Below are 20,959 nucleotides of genomic sequence, written 5' to 3'. Positions count from 1 at the left end.
GTCTACACAATATCCTCACATACAAGTTACTCATTAACTGATAAGATAAACTGAGTTTTCATTTGAAAATCTGGTCTTTCCAAAATGGAAGAGAGAATGTTGCTCGCATTGATGGTCTTCTCCTCACTTGTAGTATTAGCAGAAACTACTGCTCAAAAGGTATTTGCTCTTTTTCTCTCTCTTTCTCTCTTTAACAATTTGTTGTTTGCTCATTTTGTGATCTGGTGGTATCGCTGTGACTAGGTGATGCAGAGATGCACCTGTATAGCATTGGGTGTGTTATGCTGTAATTTGAGAACTTTGGGTCCTTTTAAGGCCTCTCTGTGTTTCTCTGGGCTGCTACTGTATAAGTATGGAGGCAGAAATTTGCAGATGTGTCTGATCACACTCTTCCCCTGTGCTGGAAAATACCCATTTGAGGGATTTATGGGTCTCCCTTGAACACCGGGTGAGGTTTGGATCTTGACACAGAGGAGTTACAGCAGGACTGACCACTGGCCATGGACTGTTGCAGTGCCAGGTGGTTTCTGACAGGTGTTTAATATGGGATGGAAGAGAGCAGAGGCAGTTATTTGTACCTTATGGAACAGCAAACTGTGTTTTGGAACACCTCAGGGTACATGTGGCTGCAGTCTCAGTTTAGAAAGTAAAAAAATGGAGGAAGCCTTATATCTGAAGGTTTTTATTTCCATAGTGCCTATTCAGAGAAGTGTGAAATACAAACAAAATGCAGACAGGGTCAGACCTCGTGGCTGCTGCAAGGACCCTGCAAGAAGCCATGGATGTGGTGCATGGGCCCACAGGGAGAGGCAACAAGCCGCTTTGTGCTGTGCTCAGGTGGACACGTAGGGCTGGTCCTTGCCTGCTGCCTTCGCTGAGCGGTGCCTCTTGCCATGCTGCACCCCTCTGCTCCTTCGTGCTGCTCCCAGAGCAACAAGCAGAAGCAGGGGTGCTGGGGCACACCTGAAAAGCCTTTGGGAAGAGGTGTCCCTGGGAAGGACAGACCCCAGCGCAGGCAGGGAGAGGCACCTGAACTGCCAGGATTGGGAAATTGGTCTCTTGGTGAAGATTTTTGTTTTTTATTCTGTAGCGTCAGTAGGCATCAAGAGATGGAGCCTGCTCTGCCAGTGTACAATGAAAAAAGAAACAGCTCTCTGTTACTTGTACGGCCGGCTGCGGCACCGTCTGTGGTCACCCTTGTATTGAGTTTAACGTGACTAAACTTTTCAGTTTAGGCCAGTGGCATAATTAGGAAGAGGTCAGCACTCCTTAAGTGGATGCTGTTAGTTGGGGAGCACAGGAGATGAATGGTTAAAATAATTAAAGATCAATTAGCTATTCAAAAGGTTTGTGACACTGGGACAGTAAAAATAGAAGTGTGGTAATCTACTTTGATACTGAGTTTTTTGTTTTAATAAGCTATTGTGCTGTTGTCAGGCTGTTGATATCCAGACCAATACTCTTTACTGTTGCTGCCAAAACACAGGACCTGGTTGGGATAGGGCCTCACTGCCTTTAAAACAGAAATCCCACATGCAGGAGGTTGCTTGCAGTGGCACAAGGAGGTGCTCCAGACGCGTCCCCATCCAGCTGCTCCATGAGGTGTTCCCAGGTGACTCCAGCGTGGTGCCCATCTCCCTCCAGCCCCTGGAAGCACGAAACCAGCAGAAAGATGAGCGCTCAAAGGGCATCCCTGCTTGTGCAAACAACATGGGACAGGGGCCCCTGTGGGTTTCAGACCCGCTCAATAGCTTGTGCCACCACAAGGCACCAGCCTGGAAAACATGCAGCAAAGTCAACAGCTCAGAGAGCAAACAAATCATCACGTAAAAAGTTAGAGGGTGTCTTTCCATGGGTCAAGCACTTAAAGAGGCATGTGGGTTTTTTTTTTAGGTTAATCTTAGGAGATATATCAGAGTAACACAGCAACAGTTAATTATTTCATTGAACTTTTCCGATAACATCACCCAAGTAAGGGCTGTCTGGGAGGAAAAAAAAAAAAAAAAGAAAAAAAAAAAAGACTTTTGGAGCTGTTTCTGTTTCAGCATGTTTCTTTCTTTCTTTTTTTTTTCCTAGCATGCTATTGAAATCTACAGCCTCCATGTGAACTGCAGAGTCACATCACGATTCGCTCACACCGTCATCACCAGCAAAATCATCAACCGAGCTAACGAGTCTCGTGAGGCAACCTTTGAAGTGGAGCTACCCAAGACAGCCTTTATCACCAACTTCTCCATGTAGGACCACTTCTTAGCTGTGGTGTTAAGGAGGCAGCTCTGGGGGCTTAGTGGGGTTCATCCATCTTGTTAGGAGGTGCTAAACACAAAGCACAAAGAGCCAAGCTCCGTAATGTCCTGAATAAATGTTGTGGGGTAAAAAAAGTAGGTGGCCAAGTAGAAAGAAGGTGACAAATGTGCTCAGTGGCAGTGGTTATGTTGCCCCAGCCCTCTGAGGCTCTGAGGAGGAGGGCTGTGTTTTGGTGGTGACTCCTGGTGTCCTCACAGACGGGGAGGGATGTGGGAGCTAACAAATGAGGGACACAACACATGGTGGTCCTCTTGTTTCTTCCCCAGCATATTCCCTCTAATGTTAATGATTTTTATTGAAAACTTACAGGTCCATCGATGGCAAAGTATACCCAGGAATAATAAAGGAGAAAGCGTCTGCGCAAAAGGAATACGATGCAGCAGTCTCACAGGGGCAGAGCGCTGGCCTCGTGAAGTACGTTGCCGTTCTGAGGAAGGATGCTTCAACGCTCATCCCTGGCTTCTCATTTAGCTGAGGGGCAGGTGAAGTCCTGCAGTCAGCCATCACTCAGGGAGGACAAAGAAAAGCAGCTTTGGGTTCTCATTGAGAGGGACTGTTTATATAAACACACATATTATATGATTTATATTTGAACCTGCAATGTGCGGGAATGAGAGGTGTCACTGTTTTGTGTTGCCCTGGGGCTTGCTGTCACACGGGAGCACCTTGCTGGGTTGAGCTGATGCTCGCCCACTGGGTCTGCTTCCCCACAAGCGCAATGGCCATGGCACTTGAACAGATGTCATGTGTTAGGGGTATAGTTAACCTGTGCTTCCCATGCATGCAGTCCCAGTTCTGCTCAAACCCAATCTGAGGCACAGAGAGGTTTCTGCTCCATTTTTTAGCTTGCATGTGCAGCCCCTGTGGCACATTAAAGTATTGTATATGCCTGAAATATAAGACATCTTCTCTATGACCAATTAAGACAAACTGATACTTTTTAATTTACTTATTCCATATGGCCATTCTTTAGCACACTTCATGAACTTTGCCCACTGCATGCAAAGCTTTGCTCTCCTCCCCAGAATCACAGGCAGGAAACTGGAGCAGTTCCACGTTTCCGTCAGCATTGCGGCTGGCAGCAAAGTCACTTTTGAGCTGGTGTACGAGGAGCTGCTGAAGCGGCAGCTGGGGCTGTTCGAGCTGCTGATCAAGGTCAGACCCCAGCAGCTGGTTAAACACTTCCAGGTGAGCTGCCTCAGAGAGGGCTGGGCTAGGAGCATCCCTGTGATTTTGGGGCTCGGCAGGGTTTCCTCCATGGCAATGATGAAGGTTTGTTCTCCACTCTCAGATTGATGTGCACATCTTTGAGCCCCAGGGCATACGCTTCTTGGAGACGGACAGCACCTTCATGACAAACGAGTTAACTGAGGCACTCACAAAAGTGCAGAATGAAACCAAGGTAGGGCAGCAGCTGCCAAACATTAATGCCGGGGCAACTTTAAGTTATGTTGCTTTAAATCTTTTCTTTTGATTGCTTTTCAGGCTCATATTTTATTTAAGCCAACTGTGGATCAACAGAAGGTAAATCCTGAACTTGATGAAACCCTCCTCAATGGTGATTTCCTTGTGCGTTATGATGTTAAGCGAGTTGCCACCGCAGGTGATATACAGGTAAAAAAGAAACAGAAATAAAAATAAAAATCCTTTCCAATGACAGATAGGTCTGAATGTAAGGTGCAATCAGCAAAACAGCAACATATACTTTGAAACACCAACAGTAATAGGAAAAGCTATTTCCATTAATACAGGGGCAGCGGGAACTGATGGTGATGTTAAGCATACCCCTAGGGACACTGAACATGTTGCAAGAATGGATCAGCCATGAAAGAGCAGTCATCTCTCAAATTTTGTTTCAATACCAAATACATATTCACATTGTATATATGTCTCATTGCCTTCTCTCTTTCTCCTTCTCTTTTATGTATTTATGTATTTATTTACAATTGATACAAGGTCATGTGATTTGCGGCTTCTTGTAAATGAAGTTTAGAGGAATGTGATTTATACAACTATTAAAATTACTGCTTAGTTTTATTTTTTGTGACAACTGAGGCACAGCTAAAGAGAGCAGGAACTTAAAAATACTTATGGACCAATGTCTACTAAGAAATACAGTACATTGCTTTCCATATTATTTCATTGATGAAGTGCACATGAATGTGCAAAAAGCTGGCAGTCACAGTCAATGAGCAGAGCTGTGCGTGGAGGTGAGAATATGGAGGTAACGTAATATACAATGATACACACGGGTGCATCATACATATGGCATCAAGACATACAGTTTATATAACATGAAAAAAACTTGAAATGTAGAAAATAATTAAATATTATTTTGATTATATATCAGCTGCGTTAGGCAAGTGGTTTCTGTGGTCAGGTGGATAATCTGTCTCGCTCCATTTGCAGTCTCCGCCACAAACCCTTCTGGTCAAAATCGCTTTGCACATTTGCCAGAATCGCTGCATCCATTAGAGGGTCTGTCTGTCATCTCATTCAAAAGATTAAATTGATGTTAAGCTGAAAAAAAATATATATTATTCAGTGACTCTCTTCCATTTTAACCTGTTCATATGCTTTTGAGGTAGGTTCAAAACATGGTAAAAAGGGATTAGTAGTAGATATTCCCCCAACTTTCTTACCAGCAGCATCCATCACCAGTGCTGAAACCGTACAGTAACCTGAAACATGCATCACTGCTTTCCTCTGGGCCACCTTTCACTTCCACTCATTTCTATTACCAAATTGCTTTTCCTTAATACCAAATTACTTTCCCTCAACTACATGATAGCTATGGGTATGCCCTGAAGTGATGGTCTTGGGATAAGTGAGTTGGGTTAAAATTTGGAGTGACACAGACCACTTATGTTTAACGTGATAATTTTTAAAAACACTTTGTCCATTGGCACAAAATAAGATCATTAAAATACAAAATATATTTGTATATATATATTTTAGTAGTTCCTTGATATGTTTATGTTTTTTTCTTTCTTTTTTTTTTTTTTTTAGAAGAATAAAATGCTGACCATGGACCCCTCTTCTTGCCATGCCAGAATATTAAGAGGCAATGTTTTCTTATTAAGTTGCAATATTTGTTTATGTATAATTTTATGCATATTTTTACATTTGGTATTTCAGATTGTCAATGGGTATTTTGTGCATTACTTTGCACCCCAGGAAATGCCAGTGTTTCCCAAAAATGTCATCTTTGTTATAGACCGAAGTGGCTCTATGGCAGGCAGAAAAATTGAGCAGGTAACTTATTTCAGGTACTGACCTCTGCTTGTATCAGGGACAGACACCAGCCTTTCAAGGAAGTAACTTTGAATTTCCCTTTTGAAACACATGGTGATTTCATGCACAGCAAAACTTTCATAAATACATAAATACTTGGAAATATGTATGCACAGATGAAGGCTGTTAAAGTGCAACTCATGCCCGTTAAGGCTATTTTCATGGCTATCACATCTTGAGGCAGAGAGCACTTTGCCTGCTTCCATCTTTGCCGAATATTTCACTGATAATTTTGTTCTTTAATGAAGTTTAAGGAATTAATTTATTCATTTTTCCTTTACGGAAAACTGTGTACATAGATTTGCTAGAGAGCAGAAAAGTCCTCTATAGCCATCTTGGGAATGTTTTTTGTGTTTGTAAGTCAGGGGAATTAGCCATTTCTGATGGTCTCAACTGCAAAATGCTGTTAGGTCAAAACAAAGGCACTAGGCTGCACCTTGTATACTGCCAATAATAAATCTCCTTATTGTGATGCAAATCCACTCCCAGTTCTGATATGAAAGTAGAAATATTCAAAGTGGTTGTTTTCTCCTTGGAACAGACGAGGGAAGCTCTCTTGAAGATTTTGCAAGACCTCCGCCCTGAAGATCATTTCAGTTGCATCACATTTAACAACAAAGTGTCAGAGTGGAAGAGTGCATTGCTGCAAGCCACTGCAGAGAACGTGGAGAGCGCCGCAGGATTTGTGCAAACTATTACTGCCAGAGGAGGTACCAGGCACCACCTAGACACCTGTGACCATAAACACACACCCAACAGTGTACAAAATAACACTTAGAAAAAAAAGCATTACTTATGAACGATGAGTGGGATAGGAAAGCTGATTGTGGCAGAAGACTGATTGCTGGCTGCCTTATGATATGTATATACGGAGGGTTGGTTATGTCACATCTATGAACTATATAAGCCAGGAAGTTTTGTTTAAAATTTTTAAGACAGAGATTTCCAACAGAACTTTTTTTTTTCTCTCTGCAGGAAAATGAAAATTTACTCAAACATTTCACAGCAATTTACTGTATTTTTTATTTTATTTTTTAATATCCCCTTGTAAAATAACAAAGTCATACTACTATGGCTCTTTCTGTACATATTAAGTTATACTAAACAAACAAACTAGACAAAAAAGGCAAGATGCGTTTCAATTACTACACCATACAGTGTACTTCATTTTCACTATTCATTTTCAGGAAGATCTAAAAGGCTTTCTCTCTCATTAATGTTACACTGTAAGTATTAATATAGGTTTTCTCATCCCAGGAGCTAGCACTGGTAAAGGTCACCTGTGCCTAGAGCTCTTTTCTTCAGCTTCTTGCATGAACCTAGGAGACATTTCTTCATGGGTTAACAGATGATGGTTTGCTTATTTAAGCACTTTTAATGGTTCTAGACACATTTGTATTTCCTATGACATATGTGTGGAGAAGGCTCCCAAAAGATTGCTCCAGCATCACCATTGCAATATAATATACTGTAATTAAACCAGAAGGCTAAACCCCTAAATCCTTACCTCTCTGAATGATTGCTTCCTGCAGAAAACTTTAATCAACTTTGCAGGGCCTCTGCAGATGAAGTGCACTGATTTCTTCGACTGATTATCCTTTCCAGGTGAGTGATGCCTGCTTTCTCATTGCAGGCACAGATATCAATCATGCCCTGCTGACTGCTGTGAGAGTGCTGGATAAAGCCGAGAGGCTGCCGGAGCAGAGTGTCTCCATGATTATTTTGCTGACAGATGGTCAGCCCACATCCGGTAAGGAAATCCTAGCCTCAGTCCTCTCCATGGCTTTTTAACTTTCACGCTTGCATCCCAGTTGTTGTTAGACATAGTTTGTGTTTTTGAAGGGCTTGCTATAAGCAGGCTGTGCTGGATCCAGGTCTGAGCTGGGGAGAGGATTGGCTTCCCAGGTTATAAACTTGGGGGAAATTCTGGAGGTACCCAGGCATGGCTGAAACATGGAAGTACAATACTTAGAGCTGAAAGGTGGAGATCTTGTTTATAATATGTGCAGTCCCTTTTGAGAGTTATCAGTTATAGTTCTTCACCCTCCTTGCCTCAATCTTGAGATATTTTCAAGGTGCCTGTTTTTTGGTGTTCTCTTCTGTGGCTAGCTCTTAACTATTGGTCAATTGGGACATCACAAGCCAGGGGGGACGAGAGAAATATTTGGTTAATTAAACACTAACTCCCATTTCAATGGCACAAACATCACTCGTGCTGAATCAGAGGAGCTTGTCTAGCTTCTGTGTGGCACCAACTTCCCTCACAGGACAGTAATATCATCTCAACTGTAAGCTCTCTAATGAGATCAGTCTGTCTTCCAGACTGAGTGATCCATGCTGCTTTGGATTTTTTTGTTTGTATTTCATTTGTTGGTCTTTTGTTTGTTTTGTGTGTTGCTGGTTTTTTGTTGTTGTAGTTTTTGTTTTTAAAATAAACTTTGTGCAAGGTGCTGCCTGCTGAGCAGGGCCATGGTGAGTCCCAAATATCTTTGTAATTCCACAAGTTTGCCAGAAATCAGACAGCAGTTGAGTACCATGCAGATACAGGCAACGTTATTGCATACACCTCAATTTTCCTTGGGAAAGCAGGCTGAAAGGGAATATCTGAGCTGCTCCCACAGCATTCCTACATGCAGTTATGGTTCCTGCCTGAAAAGGTGGGCAAAGATGCTCACCATACAGGGCCACCAGTGGCTCTTTGAATGGGATAAGATGATGGTATCACATGTAGTGCCTAGGAGAGAAGCATGGCTGTGTTACTTTGCAATTTTTCTGAATTACACCATTAACCAATCTGTTATCCTCCAAATTCAGGCAGAATATTTTTGTGGATGGTACTTGTCTTCCCACTTAAGATCAAATGTTTCCATCCTTTGTGATGTTAATTCATAACGTCTGTCCCTTACAGTCTGAACACCTCCTTTGGTCCCCGTAATCTTGTTAAACATTTTGCACTTAGCTGTAACAATGTGAGTTGAAGTAATAAGAATCATTAAGTGGGAGAATCAGGTTCTGGCGCTCAAAATCCAGAGTGGTGCTTCCATCTCTAATTCAATTGACTAAATATTGTCCATATACCTAATATTTTATTCTGAATTCTTGTTAAGAGACAAGATTTCCTTTAAATCCCCTGCTATCTTTTTGTACTCTTAAAAAATAAAAATCATGGGTATGCTTTTGTTCAATCACAGGTGAGAGTAAAGTGGAAGTCATTCAAGAAAACATACAGAAAGCTGTCAATGGGAAATATGCCCTATTCTGCCTCGGTTTTGGGTTTGATGTCAGCTATAATTTCCTGGAGAAAATGGCCCTAAGCAATGGGGGAATTGCACGTCGACTATATGAAAATGCTGATGCAGCCTTGCAGCTCCAGGTCAGGACTAAGGAATATGCCAGAAAAGCCATCTGTAAGCTATGGCTCCTGTCTAGCCCTGACAGCAAAACCCCAGATCTTCTGAGACGAGAATTTGGTTTTGAGTTTATCTGCTAATCTTGGGGAAGGAGGAGGACAATATCAATTTGGGGGTATCTGAGGGTTTGCACTCTAATCGTGACTCAACGTTGACGTCTTTCCCAAATTAGCTAGCATTTGGACAAACCTGGAAATTCACAATTTTTTTTCATCTCTACAAATAGACAAAATGTCCAGTGGAAGTGGTTGTGACAAAACTTTGGTTCTTGGGTCCGATTTCAAACCACTCAAAGAAGTGCTAGTGGGTTCTGTTTGTTACAGTTTCCCTAGAAGGCAGCACGTAGCTTGAGGCACCTCTTGGCAAACTGATCCCTGCAGCACCACCTGCTTGGGATGTTCCTGCCCATTTGGAGATGGGATGTTAACTCTAGGGCTGTTCTCTTTTTGGGAGCTCATTTCTGCCCATTTTTGCTGGATGCACAGAGCACAAGGATTTGCCAAATGCCTGCCCCATCCAGTGAAGAAGAAAGGGAGAGGTTAAAGCTCGGGATTAGTCAACTTAAAAAAAAAAAAAAAAAAAAAAAAAAAGGAGAGAGAAGACATTTAACTGGGTGGGACAGTGATAACAGGGATGATGCTTGGGTACTTGATTAACCATGGGAAATACAACTTATATGGTATCACCAGCCTGACTGGAGAAAGTGTGCAGAACATGGAGAAAAAAATACTCATTTTTCAAGGTTTACAGCTGTCTCACACAAGCAGCTGCTGCCCACCTCTAGTGAAAGGAAAAGCTTTCCTCCCTTCTTTTTAAGGAGTTTTTAGATATTCAACAAATTGCTTTGCTTAATTTTGCCTTCATTTGTTCTTTCTCTCTTTGTGTTTTTCTTTAGGGCTTTTACCAAGAGGTGGCTACTCCAATACTAATGAAAATTGAAATGCAGTATCCAGAAAATGCTGTTGAGGGGTTAACCAAGAACAATTTCAAGCTCTTTTTTGAGGGATCTGAAATCATAGTGTCTGGAAAAATTAGCAATGAGCTTGATCTTTTGCCAGTGGAAATTAAAGCTCAGTCAGTAAGTGTTGAGCTTAGTAACCATGAAAAATGTATTGTCTCCATGCTGTCTTTTATAGTGCAGCAGGAGACTTCAAGAAGTCTTTTGTGTCCAATATACGTTCTTTACATTTGGACATACAGTTGTTTTTCCATTCTAGGAAAACATCTGAGAATTAAAAGACTTTTCCTCTCCTGAATCTGCTACAAAAGAAGGAAAAAAAAGGGGGGGGGAAGAAGATCCGCAAATAAGCAAACAATAATTTAATCCTTTCAAAACCATAATATTTTGGCCTTTCAAGCATGTTTTTTTTGTTTGTTTGTTTGTTTTTTCTTTAGGAAACTTGCTTGTGTTTTTTGAATGGAGAAGGAAACATACATTTTTCATTTCAAAAATATGTTCAAATGGAGCCATTTCATAACTCCTTCTTTCAAACTTTGAGTCCAAAAATGTATATCCAAAATACGTGCTGCTTTGGTGGCTTGGGGTTGCATCTTCCAGAGGGAAAACAGCTTGCTGAAAACTTTCTGAGGGGTAAAAGGGCACTTGGGTCCTGAATAATGCTCTTTTAAGTCTAATAAGGTGACTGTAAAAGAAATCTGGAGCTGTTCTGATGGTCAGTTTTCTCCCACTGCAGCATGGTAGTGACTTGACTCTTAAAGAAGAAGCAAATGTCAAAGAGAAGGAGCAAGTATTTCAAAATCAAAGTTACATCTTTGGAAATTTCATCGAGAGACTGTGGGCTTACTTAACCATTCAACAGCTTCTAGAAAAATCGTAAGCTATTTTCAATGTTTTGTATTGTATTACAGACTTTCAACTTCTTAAAGCACTCTGCAAATTCCTTATTCATAAATTATATGATGGGAAAGCACAACAAAACAAATATTTCTGAATATAATAATAAAAAATATAGTATACCAGAAGAATACCACATTAGTGCTTGAGGAATGTGAGGTGCTTTTCAGTTTATTATAGGATTGTATCATCAAATATGTGTATATATGAAAACATAATGTTATGAAGAATAGTTTATATTACTATGAAATGTATTTTAATTATATGGATTGCATTGAGTATTGCATCCAGCAATCATGTCTATTGATAAAGGAATGAAAATAGCTGGTAAAGAGAACAGTAAGTGTGTCTTTAAGACATTTCATAGATCATGTATTTACTATTTTTGATCCATCTGAAACATATATAGACTCCAGTGTTATAAACAACTAAGCATCTCCATAATCTCAAGCACATAATAGCTGAGTTATCTCAATAAGATTACTCACCATTTGATAATAAAAAAATATTTAAGGCACAGTTAATATGAATACAAATCTGTGGACCTCCTGCTCATAGACTTTGTATGTTATTTCTTCATCATTAACACAGACTTTAGTATTTCAGCCCAAGAAGAGCAGCAGAAAGCCTTGGAGGCACGAGCCTTGGAGCTGTCTCTGCAGTATGGCTTTGTTACACCCCTCACTTCCATGGTGGTCACCAAACCCACTGGCCAGCAGCAAACCGAGCTAGCAAATAAACCCACTGAAGCTGGTAAATGAGTGTTAAACAGTCCCCTGGGAATGTGTGGCTGTTGATGATGACGTACTGTGGACCCCCCAGCACAGTTTCATTCTGTAGGGGTGTGACAGGGTAATATGCCGCAATGAAGATGGGAGTTTAAGGATTGGCCTCCTTTAGAAATCAGACATGGAGGACTTTTCCTAAAAAGGTGTCATGGTGAAACAGACACTACTATTGAAATAGGAAATAATTTGTTGAAATATAAATTAAAGTAATTTAACAGTTGTTATACAGCATTCCCTGCCATTGCAAAGGATATTCTAAGCTTTTTCCTGGGGCAATAAAGTGGGAAAATGAATGCAGAGGAGGAAAGCAAGCTAACTCTAGGAGTATTGCGTGTGCTGTATCTACCCTTCTTTCAACAAAAATAAAATCTCTTCACCTGCAGCTCCAACACCCACTTCTCCTAGTTTTCTGTTTTGCACATGGACAGAATAATTTACTGTTGACTGTATGACACTAATCTGTCTCTCTTCCTTGTGTTAGACAATGAGAAGCCCAGCAGCTTTCCAGTAGGAGGTAAATGCTTTCTGCTTTTCCAATAGCATATTTCAGTAATAGTCTCTAAAGACAAAAATAGCTCACAGTACTTGTTCCATAAAGGGGAGTATCTGAGATTTGGAAAAATATGGTGGAGACTGTGTAAGCAATGACCAGCAAGCTCTGTCCAGGGCTTGGGTGGGTAACCTGATCCCAGGGAGAAAATCTTCCAGTCAGAATGTCTCAAAGGCCAAAATTTTCTTGACTCATAAGGAAAAGCATTTCTTCAAGTGAACAATGCTAATGATGTTTTCTGCTTCTTTCTACCATATGTGAAGCATCTGTCAAAAAATTAAGCTCCAGATATTTTGGAAAGACTCACAAGAATAATTTAGGTATCTTTTCTCTCTTTTTGGAAATAATAAAGTTACTTGAATAATAATGTAAAACTTCTAGCATTATCAATCCCATAATCTCAACTATGATAACACATCATAATAGCAATGCTTTTATAGGTAGAGTCTTGCTTTTCCTCTAGTTCTTTCAGGGAAATACATTAAAGGAATTAAAACATTCTCTGAAGGATGCATGTTTCAAAGTGGTGCCAGGGAGTTTAAGAACAGCAAACTCACTGACCTGCATCGCAAAGGGGACTGACACACTGAGCTCTGTGCTGCCCCTTCCTCAAAGGAGTTTTTGGTCTGTTTCCATTGCTTGGCTGGGATAATTCTGTAGGGATCAGTGCCCATGTTCTGTGGACTTCATTACTACAGATAATTTGCTTTGGGAAAGGGAGGCAGATGCAGCTGGAGAATTACATGTTTGATTTCTGAAATGCTTTGTAAGATATGTAATACAATCATGAATGAAATATGGGTTCTCTTTTTTTTTTCTTTCTTCAGATGCTTATAGAATGAGCGTACCACTTCCTAGTAAGTTCTCCTCTTTGTTTTTGTTTTTTGTTTTTAAATTAAGAAAAAAATATACATTTCTTTTCATATGTAACATTATATTAGCAAATGTGTTTTGATTGTGGATGTCTGCTTGGAATACTATATATATAGTGTGTATATGTGTGTATATATATATATATATGTATATATTTACATGTATTTCGGTCCACAGATATTTTACAATGAACTATGAAATCTTGAAAACAGTCTTGGTACCTTTTCAGAAAACAATATTTAAACCTCTTGAAGATACAGGCGAAAGTTCTGGAACAGCATATGTTAGTAAGCTGAAGGAAGTGCGGCTTGGTTTAAAAAAAATAAAAAATAAAAAAAATACATAGACATGGGGTTTGCTGGGCAAAGCTAACATGGGCACCGCCATCTGCATGCTAACAATACACATCCTGCAAAGAGTAGATGCCGGGCACTGCAGAGACCGAGCTGAGGGTCCCTGTAATGCAGAGAGGACAGGACAATGCCCACCGTGTCGTCTGCATGTGTATGCAAAAAAGTCAGTGGCTAGCGAGCAGGAAGAATTCACTGTTTTAGAAGTAGGGAGGGAGATGAAGGGCACAACCCCAAACCAAGGAGACATTGAAAAACCTTTTCTTTCAGGTCGACGGCGCCCTGAGCCCCGGTCTGGCAGTAATAAGAAGCTGTTTCCATCAGGTTGTTTTCAGTTGTACGCGCGAGGAATGGGATGGGTGCGCTGAGAGCGCAGCGGGGGTTCACCAGGCATGGCCCAGCAGCAAGGCAGAGCATAAAAGCAATTAGCAATGAATGCTGTGCTTTTTATCCCCATTGGGGCATCTTGGTTTAAGCAAGGTGCTCTGTAGGAGTCAGTCTCTGCCAAAAAGGCTTCTGCCTTGCTACTCTGCCTGGTTAATTAGCTGAGCTAGAGAAAAACTGTTTCTTTAAACTCTTCTTGCTAATTTTAAGTATTTCAGTTGGCAGGCTAAGCAAACACGTGAGACTGGAAACTCATAGTAAGTAATACACAGAGTAGTCCCATTTTAATAATTAATACAACTGTAACATACAGTTTTTCATAAGTTAATGTTTTTTTCTGACTGTATCATTTGCTATAAGAAAATTCTTTAACTCTTCCTTGGCTGATTCTTTCCACAGAAGCGTAAAGTATCCCTGTATCCCACAAGAAAGTCTTTCTGGTTTGAGGATACAACCAAGAACAGAAATGTGGTGTAAAAGATCTTTAGTCGCAGCTTTTTTGAGGGATCATTGTTCTTAATAGACTCTAAGTCTGAAAATCTACTGTTTTCATCTATATCAAGTTGTTGTGTCTGGGTGTGACTTTCAGTAATAATTATTGTGTTGATTTCAGTTCTCCTATTCTGTAAAAGCTGTGACTAGTATTTTAGGTACAGCAAAATTGAATTATTTTGCTGTACATGCCCAAAAGGCATAGGCTAGATTTTTCTTCTTGTGCTAACGTTGTTCTCCTTTCCAGCCAAAGAACATCCACCGCTTCTCTCACAATTACCCAAACAAAATACTGATGGGCAAGCAGAGCCTTCTGTCCTCCTGATCTCAGATCCAGAGCAAGGTGAGTGAGCCAGATCCCTCATGGGGTGGGAACTGACCTCGATCCAGGAGAAACACATGACTAGTGGGATTTGCATCTGTGGCCATGTCTTCTCCGTGCCCATGACAACTTTCTCTTGCATCAAGGGAATCAACCCCTAATATCGAGAAAAAAGGAGAAACACTTCAGAGCAGCCGGTGTCTTTAGGAACATCTGTGTTTCATGAAGGGCCATACTGCATCCTGCCACCTTGCAGTGACTGGAGAGGCTGTGCTTAATTTTTCTTTTCACTCAGACAACATTAATCTTCACTGTGAGGTGGCTGAAGACACTTCTTTTAAGTGTGGTTGCAGGCCTCCTCCTGGTGTCACATGCCGTGAGACTTGTCCCCAGCCCCTGGGAGCTTCTGAGGATGCAGAGACCTTAAACTCCATGCTCACACCCCTCACCCCTACATGCTCACAGAAAGATGCGCTCTCTTAAAGTGCTGCATTATTTTCATGGTCCTGTACTCAGAGAAGTGTCCCTGTGTGCTGGTCGCCAGCTGCTGTGGTTAAGGAGCACCTCTAAGAGAGGAGGAGCAATGTGGGGCTAGATGCAGACTCTACTGCAGCTTTGGGGCATGTGGTCTGAAATCTGGAGGTGCTGTGCCTCCCAAAAACAGATCTGAGAACCATAAGTGCAACAAAGCTGAAGCAGTTATGTTAAGATCACCTGTACCTTATAAGCGAGGTCACTTGACAACTTTGCGCCAATGTTTTTAAAGGACTTTCTGTGACTGGGAAACATGGGGACAAAATAAATCAGTCTGTGCAGTTTCAAATTACCTATGTGAATCCTGCTGTGCAAATCAGTGTCTCTGTGGATGAGATCGTCTTAAGCCATGACAACAAGAACATTCGGCTGCCGTGGACAGAATCGGCAACCTCTGTTGTCCAGGGGTAAGAAATGTCATTCCGTCCTTTCCCAGTCCTGGCAATTCGAATCACATCTCTCATAAGCCAGTTGTCCACTTTCGCATATGCCATTTGCTTCAAATAAATGCTCCCAAATGCCATTATTTGGTGAATAACTCCACACTTACCTTCCAAAGAGAAGCACCCACTGTGGTGCATGACAATCCTGGTATCGCTGCCGTGCTGGCTGCCACTAGGCACATTGTGCTCATCCTGGCATGGGGTGAGCACTGCAAAGTGAGGTTTTTGGTGTTTACTGTATCTTTTCTACATCATTTGGCTCCATGCAGGCTGGAGTTTTCTTTTTTCCCACTTTTAGAAATAACACACATCTGGGCATCTGACATTTTTTATGGGAAGGCATAAAGTGTTTGAATAATTGTCTGTAATGCCAACAAATGCCTGCTACTGGAGAAAGAGTACTTCAAATGTGTACTGCGTTTGTCTGCCTAATTTGTGTAGGAGCCTTCAAAACCACAGGAAAGAGCTGAATTCAACCAGTTCCATTAGCTCTTTTGTATTTCTAGAATAAACCTCCAGGACAAGCTGCTGTTGCTCTGGGGCAGGCAGGACACAGTACTGCCCCCCATATAGGCACCTCTGGACAGTAACAGAAGGCCTAAAACAACTGCTTTCAATTATTTTTGCGATCCAAATAGAGCCAAGAATGTGCTGGATTTATGCGCCTATATAATTTGTCTTCTGCAAAGCAAAATGATCCTCCTGCTTCAAACCAGCATCTGAGCCCTTGCAACTGCAGGAATCAAAATAAAAAGTATAGGGGCTTAGAGGAAAGGCAGGGTCTGAAATATCTTGTGAAATATCCAGGGAAAACATATTTGTCTTGTTCTCAAAATCAATTCAATTATTTTAACTGGTCCATCCTTTTTCTCATTAAAATGATGGAAAAAATATCCTTTTTTTCTAAGTATTTTTTGTTTCGTTATGGAAAAAAAGGTGTTTAATCAATAAGAAGTTATTCTCTGTTGATGTATTTGCATGTATCCCGACATGGGAAGGGTGTTCAGTGGCATATAGAGGAAAGAAATACCAGTTATCTTAAAATATTAACACCTGAATGTTTTAAGATATGATAATATAACTTAATATTGTAATACTTTACTATAACTTGTTATATTAATATTTTAATATATGCTGCTTAATATTTTAATATAACCACTGGCAGACCATAAAAAATGCTATTGCAAGGAGACAAAGCAAAAAAAAATATTATTATTAATGTCAATTGTTTACATATATGTTCTGTTTTCATATTCTTGGAAATAACATTATCATTTATTTCCTAGGCTGAGAGTCTCAGCTGAAAAGGAAAGTAGCGTAACAGTATCACTGTCTGATACAGTCACAGTAAAAATATCCCTTGTAAAGGTTCCAAACGATTTCCTTCAGCTGTGTTTCTTGAATATCGACCGTTTTTCTGACAAAGTCACTGGAATTCTGGGTATGTATCATTATGGATCTATACAGCAAAGAAGGATGGTCTTGTAAATAAGCTCCTAAAATGAGAATATGGTGCTTTTTTGGAGCCACATTCATTTTACTTTTTTGGGTTCCTACAAACTCTCATGAAAATCAATGGACAGGTGAGGCAACAGGAATTCAGGGGGGTTCTAGAGAAACTTTGCATTTAATTTATTCTTTTCAGACATCTAATGTCCCCATTTACTCCAGAGCAATCCAGACTTTATTCTGCAAAGAGGGGAGGCCTCCAAAGAGGGTCTTACCCTTGAAGCATAACATAACGCTTTTCTACTCACAGCTGGTACAAGCCTAAATAGGCTCCTATGTGTTTAGAAAACATTAAAAATAAGACTAAAATAGCAGCCAGTGTGTTAGCTACGAGGACTTAACTTTAACAGTGCTGTGTTATGTAAAAAAATCATTCGATGTTAAATAATGGATTATAAATAATGGACATAAAGTGGTAAATAATTGGGGTTACAATAGTGGAAATATGCCTGTTCCTGGCAATGGCTACAAAATGAAAACAAGCTGATTCTGAACACTCATCCCCCAAAATACTGGTGGGACTAAAGCTGAAGTTGTGTCAAAAACTACGAGTGGAGAGGCTGCATATTCTAAAACCACATGCACACACAAAATGTGAAAACACATCAGAGTAAGGCTGAATCTGTGGAGGAGTGTTAGGGATAACAGATCACAGCTGAAACACGTGAGTTTTATTCATTTATTATGGGAGCCTCCAAATGTATCTCTTTTGGGGGGGTTTGGAGGCAGATGGCTGCTTTCCTGGTGTTATAGCTACAGTTAACAACCATAATCGGATGTTTTGGTATTATTTTAAAATAATTTGTGTGTCTGTTGCTCAGGTCAATTTTATTTAAAAGCACAGCTTGAGAATAATGCCAAAGTAAATCAGAGAGCTGATGAAAGACTTCTAAACATTCCAGGATCTGAGCACAGACTTACCAGGTAAGAGAGGTGGGATAAGATTGAGTCATGCACATACTTTGAGATTTATTTTATGAGCAAAAAGCAGAGATCAAAAGAAATGAAACTAAGGGATTGTTTGTCTGTAAGAATACAGCTCTTTGGTATAAATAATAGGAACTTACTCTTGAATGTTTTCCTAACAGCCAGAATTTGTTGCTTGTCAAATGATACTGCAGGGCTCAAAGCTCCTATTTCACAGGGCAGAGAAAAATCACACCCTGGGTTTGCATGAAAATGCCAAATAAAATTAGGTTCTGCTGCCTCATTTTCATGGCTAGGGGAGGCTGTTTGCTCAGCTGGATTTACCACGAGGAAAAAAATAAATAAATAAAATGACTTGCTTGTAGCAAGTATCTGCAATGGGGAAGAAATGCTGTGAGAGTATAATCTCTGTTCATTGTCTCTGTGTGTCCCTATCAGTGCTGCCTCTGTGGCTAAAGCACAGATGTGCCAGACCTGCCTCTCTCACTTTTGGTACCAGCTGCAAACATGGGTATGATCAGGGTTGATTCTGGGCCTGCAATTTATCACAATTTTTTTCTTGATTTTGTTTCAGGCTATACAAGAAAGATTACAGCCTTGAGTCAACTGGTGAGCCTGTTTCCTGCTGGTCACTAGTTGGAACTTCCTAGAGAAGACTATTTTGGAAAAGAAAACAATACAAATGATGCTCTTTCACGTATTTTTGATACTTTCTCTCACCAAGAAAACAATACAGTTAAAGCATTACCTGTTCATATAAATGTCATATATATCTTACCTCAAAATAATTATACTTTCAAGATGAGAATGTGCTTGCTGGTTGTCTGTGATTGTAAGATACTCTATAATAATGTTAGAGATTTATGTGAATGAACTAAATAAAAGTGGCACTATCAGCTCACAGTTTGATATGGACAGACAGACTTAAGTTTCTGAATAAAATTAAGCAGTGGCACCACCCAGTCCAACATACTTGTCGTGCAAACAGTAATAAATTTCTAAGAGTTGCACTTGGTATCCAGTTGCAAATGATGGTGTTCTTGAACTGAGTGTTTTGCAAAAAGGGTGAAGTCTAAAGCAATATTAGCTTGCCATTTCTCTCATTGGTTATTTGATGGGAGGAGAAAAAAGAAGTCTTGGTGTATTAAGGTTCTTTGGGCATAGTTCTGTACCAATGTTCAAAACTAATGAAACTAGCAACAGTAATGTGATTGATGGCAACCCATGCTGGTTCTAGTTCCAGCAATTCTTGCAGTTTCTGAGGGTCTGCTTTAAAATGTCTGCAAAACAGACATTGACTTGTTGCGAAAGATGGCATTTCAACCCTGAAATGTAGCATCTTGGGTTTTGGCAAGGTTTCATGTAACACTCTACAACCATTGGATGATGTTTTACAAATAATGAAGAGCTCAGAACAACACGTGGCACATGGAGGTAACATTTCAGAGGAAGTGTGTATGCAGAAACCTTTGCCCATGGAAGGAAATGTAGAGGTTTAGCTTCCAATTATTTTTTTCATAACTTTTAATTACAAAATTAATTTATATTTTAGAATTTCAGTTAGTGCGTATCTTTGAACACAGGAACACGTGCCAGCACTGCAGATTTTACAAAAGTTGCTTTCTATCCTGCCAATAATGGATAACTGGAAAAAGTTTATTATTTTATAGCACTGTACTAAAAGAGAAGCAATTTCTTGCCAAAGTTAGGAAGATAAACTATGTAACTCGAAGCCTTTTTTTTTCTTTTTTTCTTTTTAAAAAAAAAAAAAAACAGTTTAGATATCATGCTATGATTTGTTTATGTGAATTGCTTGTACTTTCAAGACACAGATTTGGAGTTGCAGATTTGGCTGGACAAATTATAGACCAAAAAATGTGGAATTTGGGAGCTGCAGACATCAGATTGCTGGCTTTGCCACTTCATAAGCTGGCGTGCCAATTTGAAAACTAAGACATTATATGCATTATAAATGAACTTGGTATTTGAATTACATGCTGGGTTTTATCAGGTAACTTGCTGCAAATTAAAAATTCACTGCTCTCAGTTACAGGGCAATTATATGTTCCATCCTCCACCTGTCTGCTAATAGCAAGAATAGCAAAGAGCATGAAATCCTGGAGCAATGGGGCATGGCTAAAGGGCAGCTTTCACATGCTCCCCTTGGTGAGGTTCAAGTGTGCACAGGCCATTCATGAGAGCTCTTCTAACCTGTCTGCTAAACCTGTAATTATGGTGGTTCTTCAGATGCCCCTGGCAACCTGCTGCCCTTTTAATTCTCCCTTGCTTCAAAGAAGCAGATCCTGCTGACCTTGATAAATGGGAGAAGAGAAGAGGTGAGGTGAGGTTAGTCTTTCTTACAAAACAGGAACTTTTGCATAGTTTTGTTTTTTTTGTTTGTTTGTTTTTCAATGTGTTTGCAAAGCTGTTCCTGTTCTTTGGACTGCAGCCAATTTGTCTACGCTGTGTTGAAGTGCTGTGCCCAGAGCTGCATGGGGACTGTACCCCACAGCTGGTGGAACCTCCTAGGTCTTACAAGAGATGCTTGCCTGCAGTACCCATGGGGAGGTTTGCCTTTTCTGCAGCCTCCTTATGTCACTGGTGTGCCTGGTTACTGAGACTCACAGATCCTTTCTGCTGTGTTTTGTCCCCATAGTATGTGTGCTTTCCATTCTCTAAGCATGTTCCATTTCACTCTTCTCACTTGAATTGATTCTTAATTTGTTGTTTAGTAACTCTCCTCCTACCCTTTCTGAGTCCTGAAGGTAGTTCTGATGGGCTTCTGATCTCCTACACTCCCTCCCCTTGCCCAAGAGGCCTTGTTACTTAGAAGCTGAAAGCAGACAGTCTATAATGAGTATTTGGAATTTTGTAATTTCTAATTCCGATGCAAAATATACGCTATGTCTCATATGCTTTTC

The 20,959-nt window shown here is 40.4% G+C and overlaps 1 protein-coding gene across 1 annotated transcript; it reads left to right on the top strand.

Moving 5' to 3' along the window:
* Window positions 1-84: 84 nt before the first annotated feature.
* On the top strand, window positions 85-19,249 carry ITIH4 (inter-alpha-trypsin inhibitor heavy chain 4). Its single transcript, XM_040569120.1, has 22 exons — window positions 85-159; window positions 2,077-2,237; window positions 2,617-2,721; window positions 3,333-3,495; window positions 3,599-3,709; window positions 3,793-3,921; window positions 5,446-5,562; window positions 6,143-6,311; window positions 7,235-7,351; window positions 8,793-8,974; window positions 9,907-10,089; window positions 10,706-10,845; window positions 11,465-11,619; window positions 12,136-12,168; window positions 13,032-13,061; window positions 13,698-13,751; window positions 14,030-14,068; window positions 14,551-14,646; window positions 15,392-15,566; window positions 16,889-17,043; window positions 17,933-18,035; window positions 18,613-19,249. Exons 1-22 carry the CDS (start codon window positions 85-87, stop codon window positions 18,686-18,688), a joined length of 2,568 nt encoding a protein of 855 aa, XP_040425054.1. The 3' UTR covers window positions 18,689-19,249.
* Window positions 19,250-20,959: the final 1,710 nt, after the last annotated feature.

Source organism: Cygnus olor, chromosome 10, assembly GCF_009769625.2.
Source record: "Cygnus olor isolate bCygOlo1 chromosome 10, bCygOlo1.pri.v2, whole genome shotgun sequence".
Classification (NCBI taxonomy): domain Eukaryota; kingdom Metazoa; phylum Chordata; class Aves; order Anseriformes; family Anatidae; genus Cygnus; species Cygnus olor.
The sequence above is the reverse complement of the archived record's forward strand: the minus strand, read 5'-3'. Positions and strand labels throughout refer to the sequence as shown.

Coding starts and splice junctions, on each gene's coding strand:
- ITIH4 (XM_040569120.1), top strand. CDS start 85: ATGGAAGAGAGAATGTTGCTCGCATTGATGGTCTTCTCCTCACTTGTA. Junction 2,238..2,616: donor TTTATCACCAACTTCTCCAT/GTAGGACCACTT, acceptor GAAAACTTACAG/GTCCATCGATGGCAAAGTAT. Junction 14,647..15,391: donor GATCTCAGATCCAGAGCAAG/GTGAGTGAGCCA, acceptor ATGTTTTTAAAG/GACTTTCTGTGACTGGGAAA.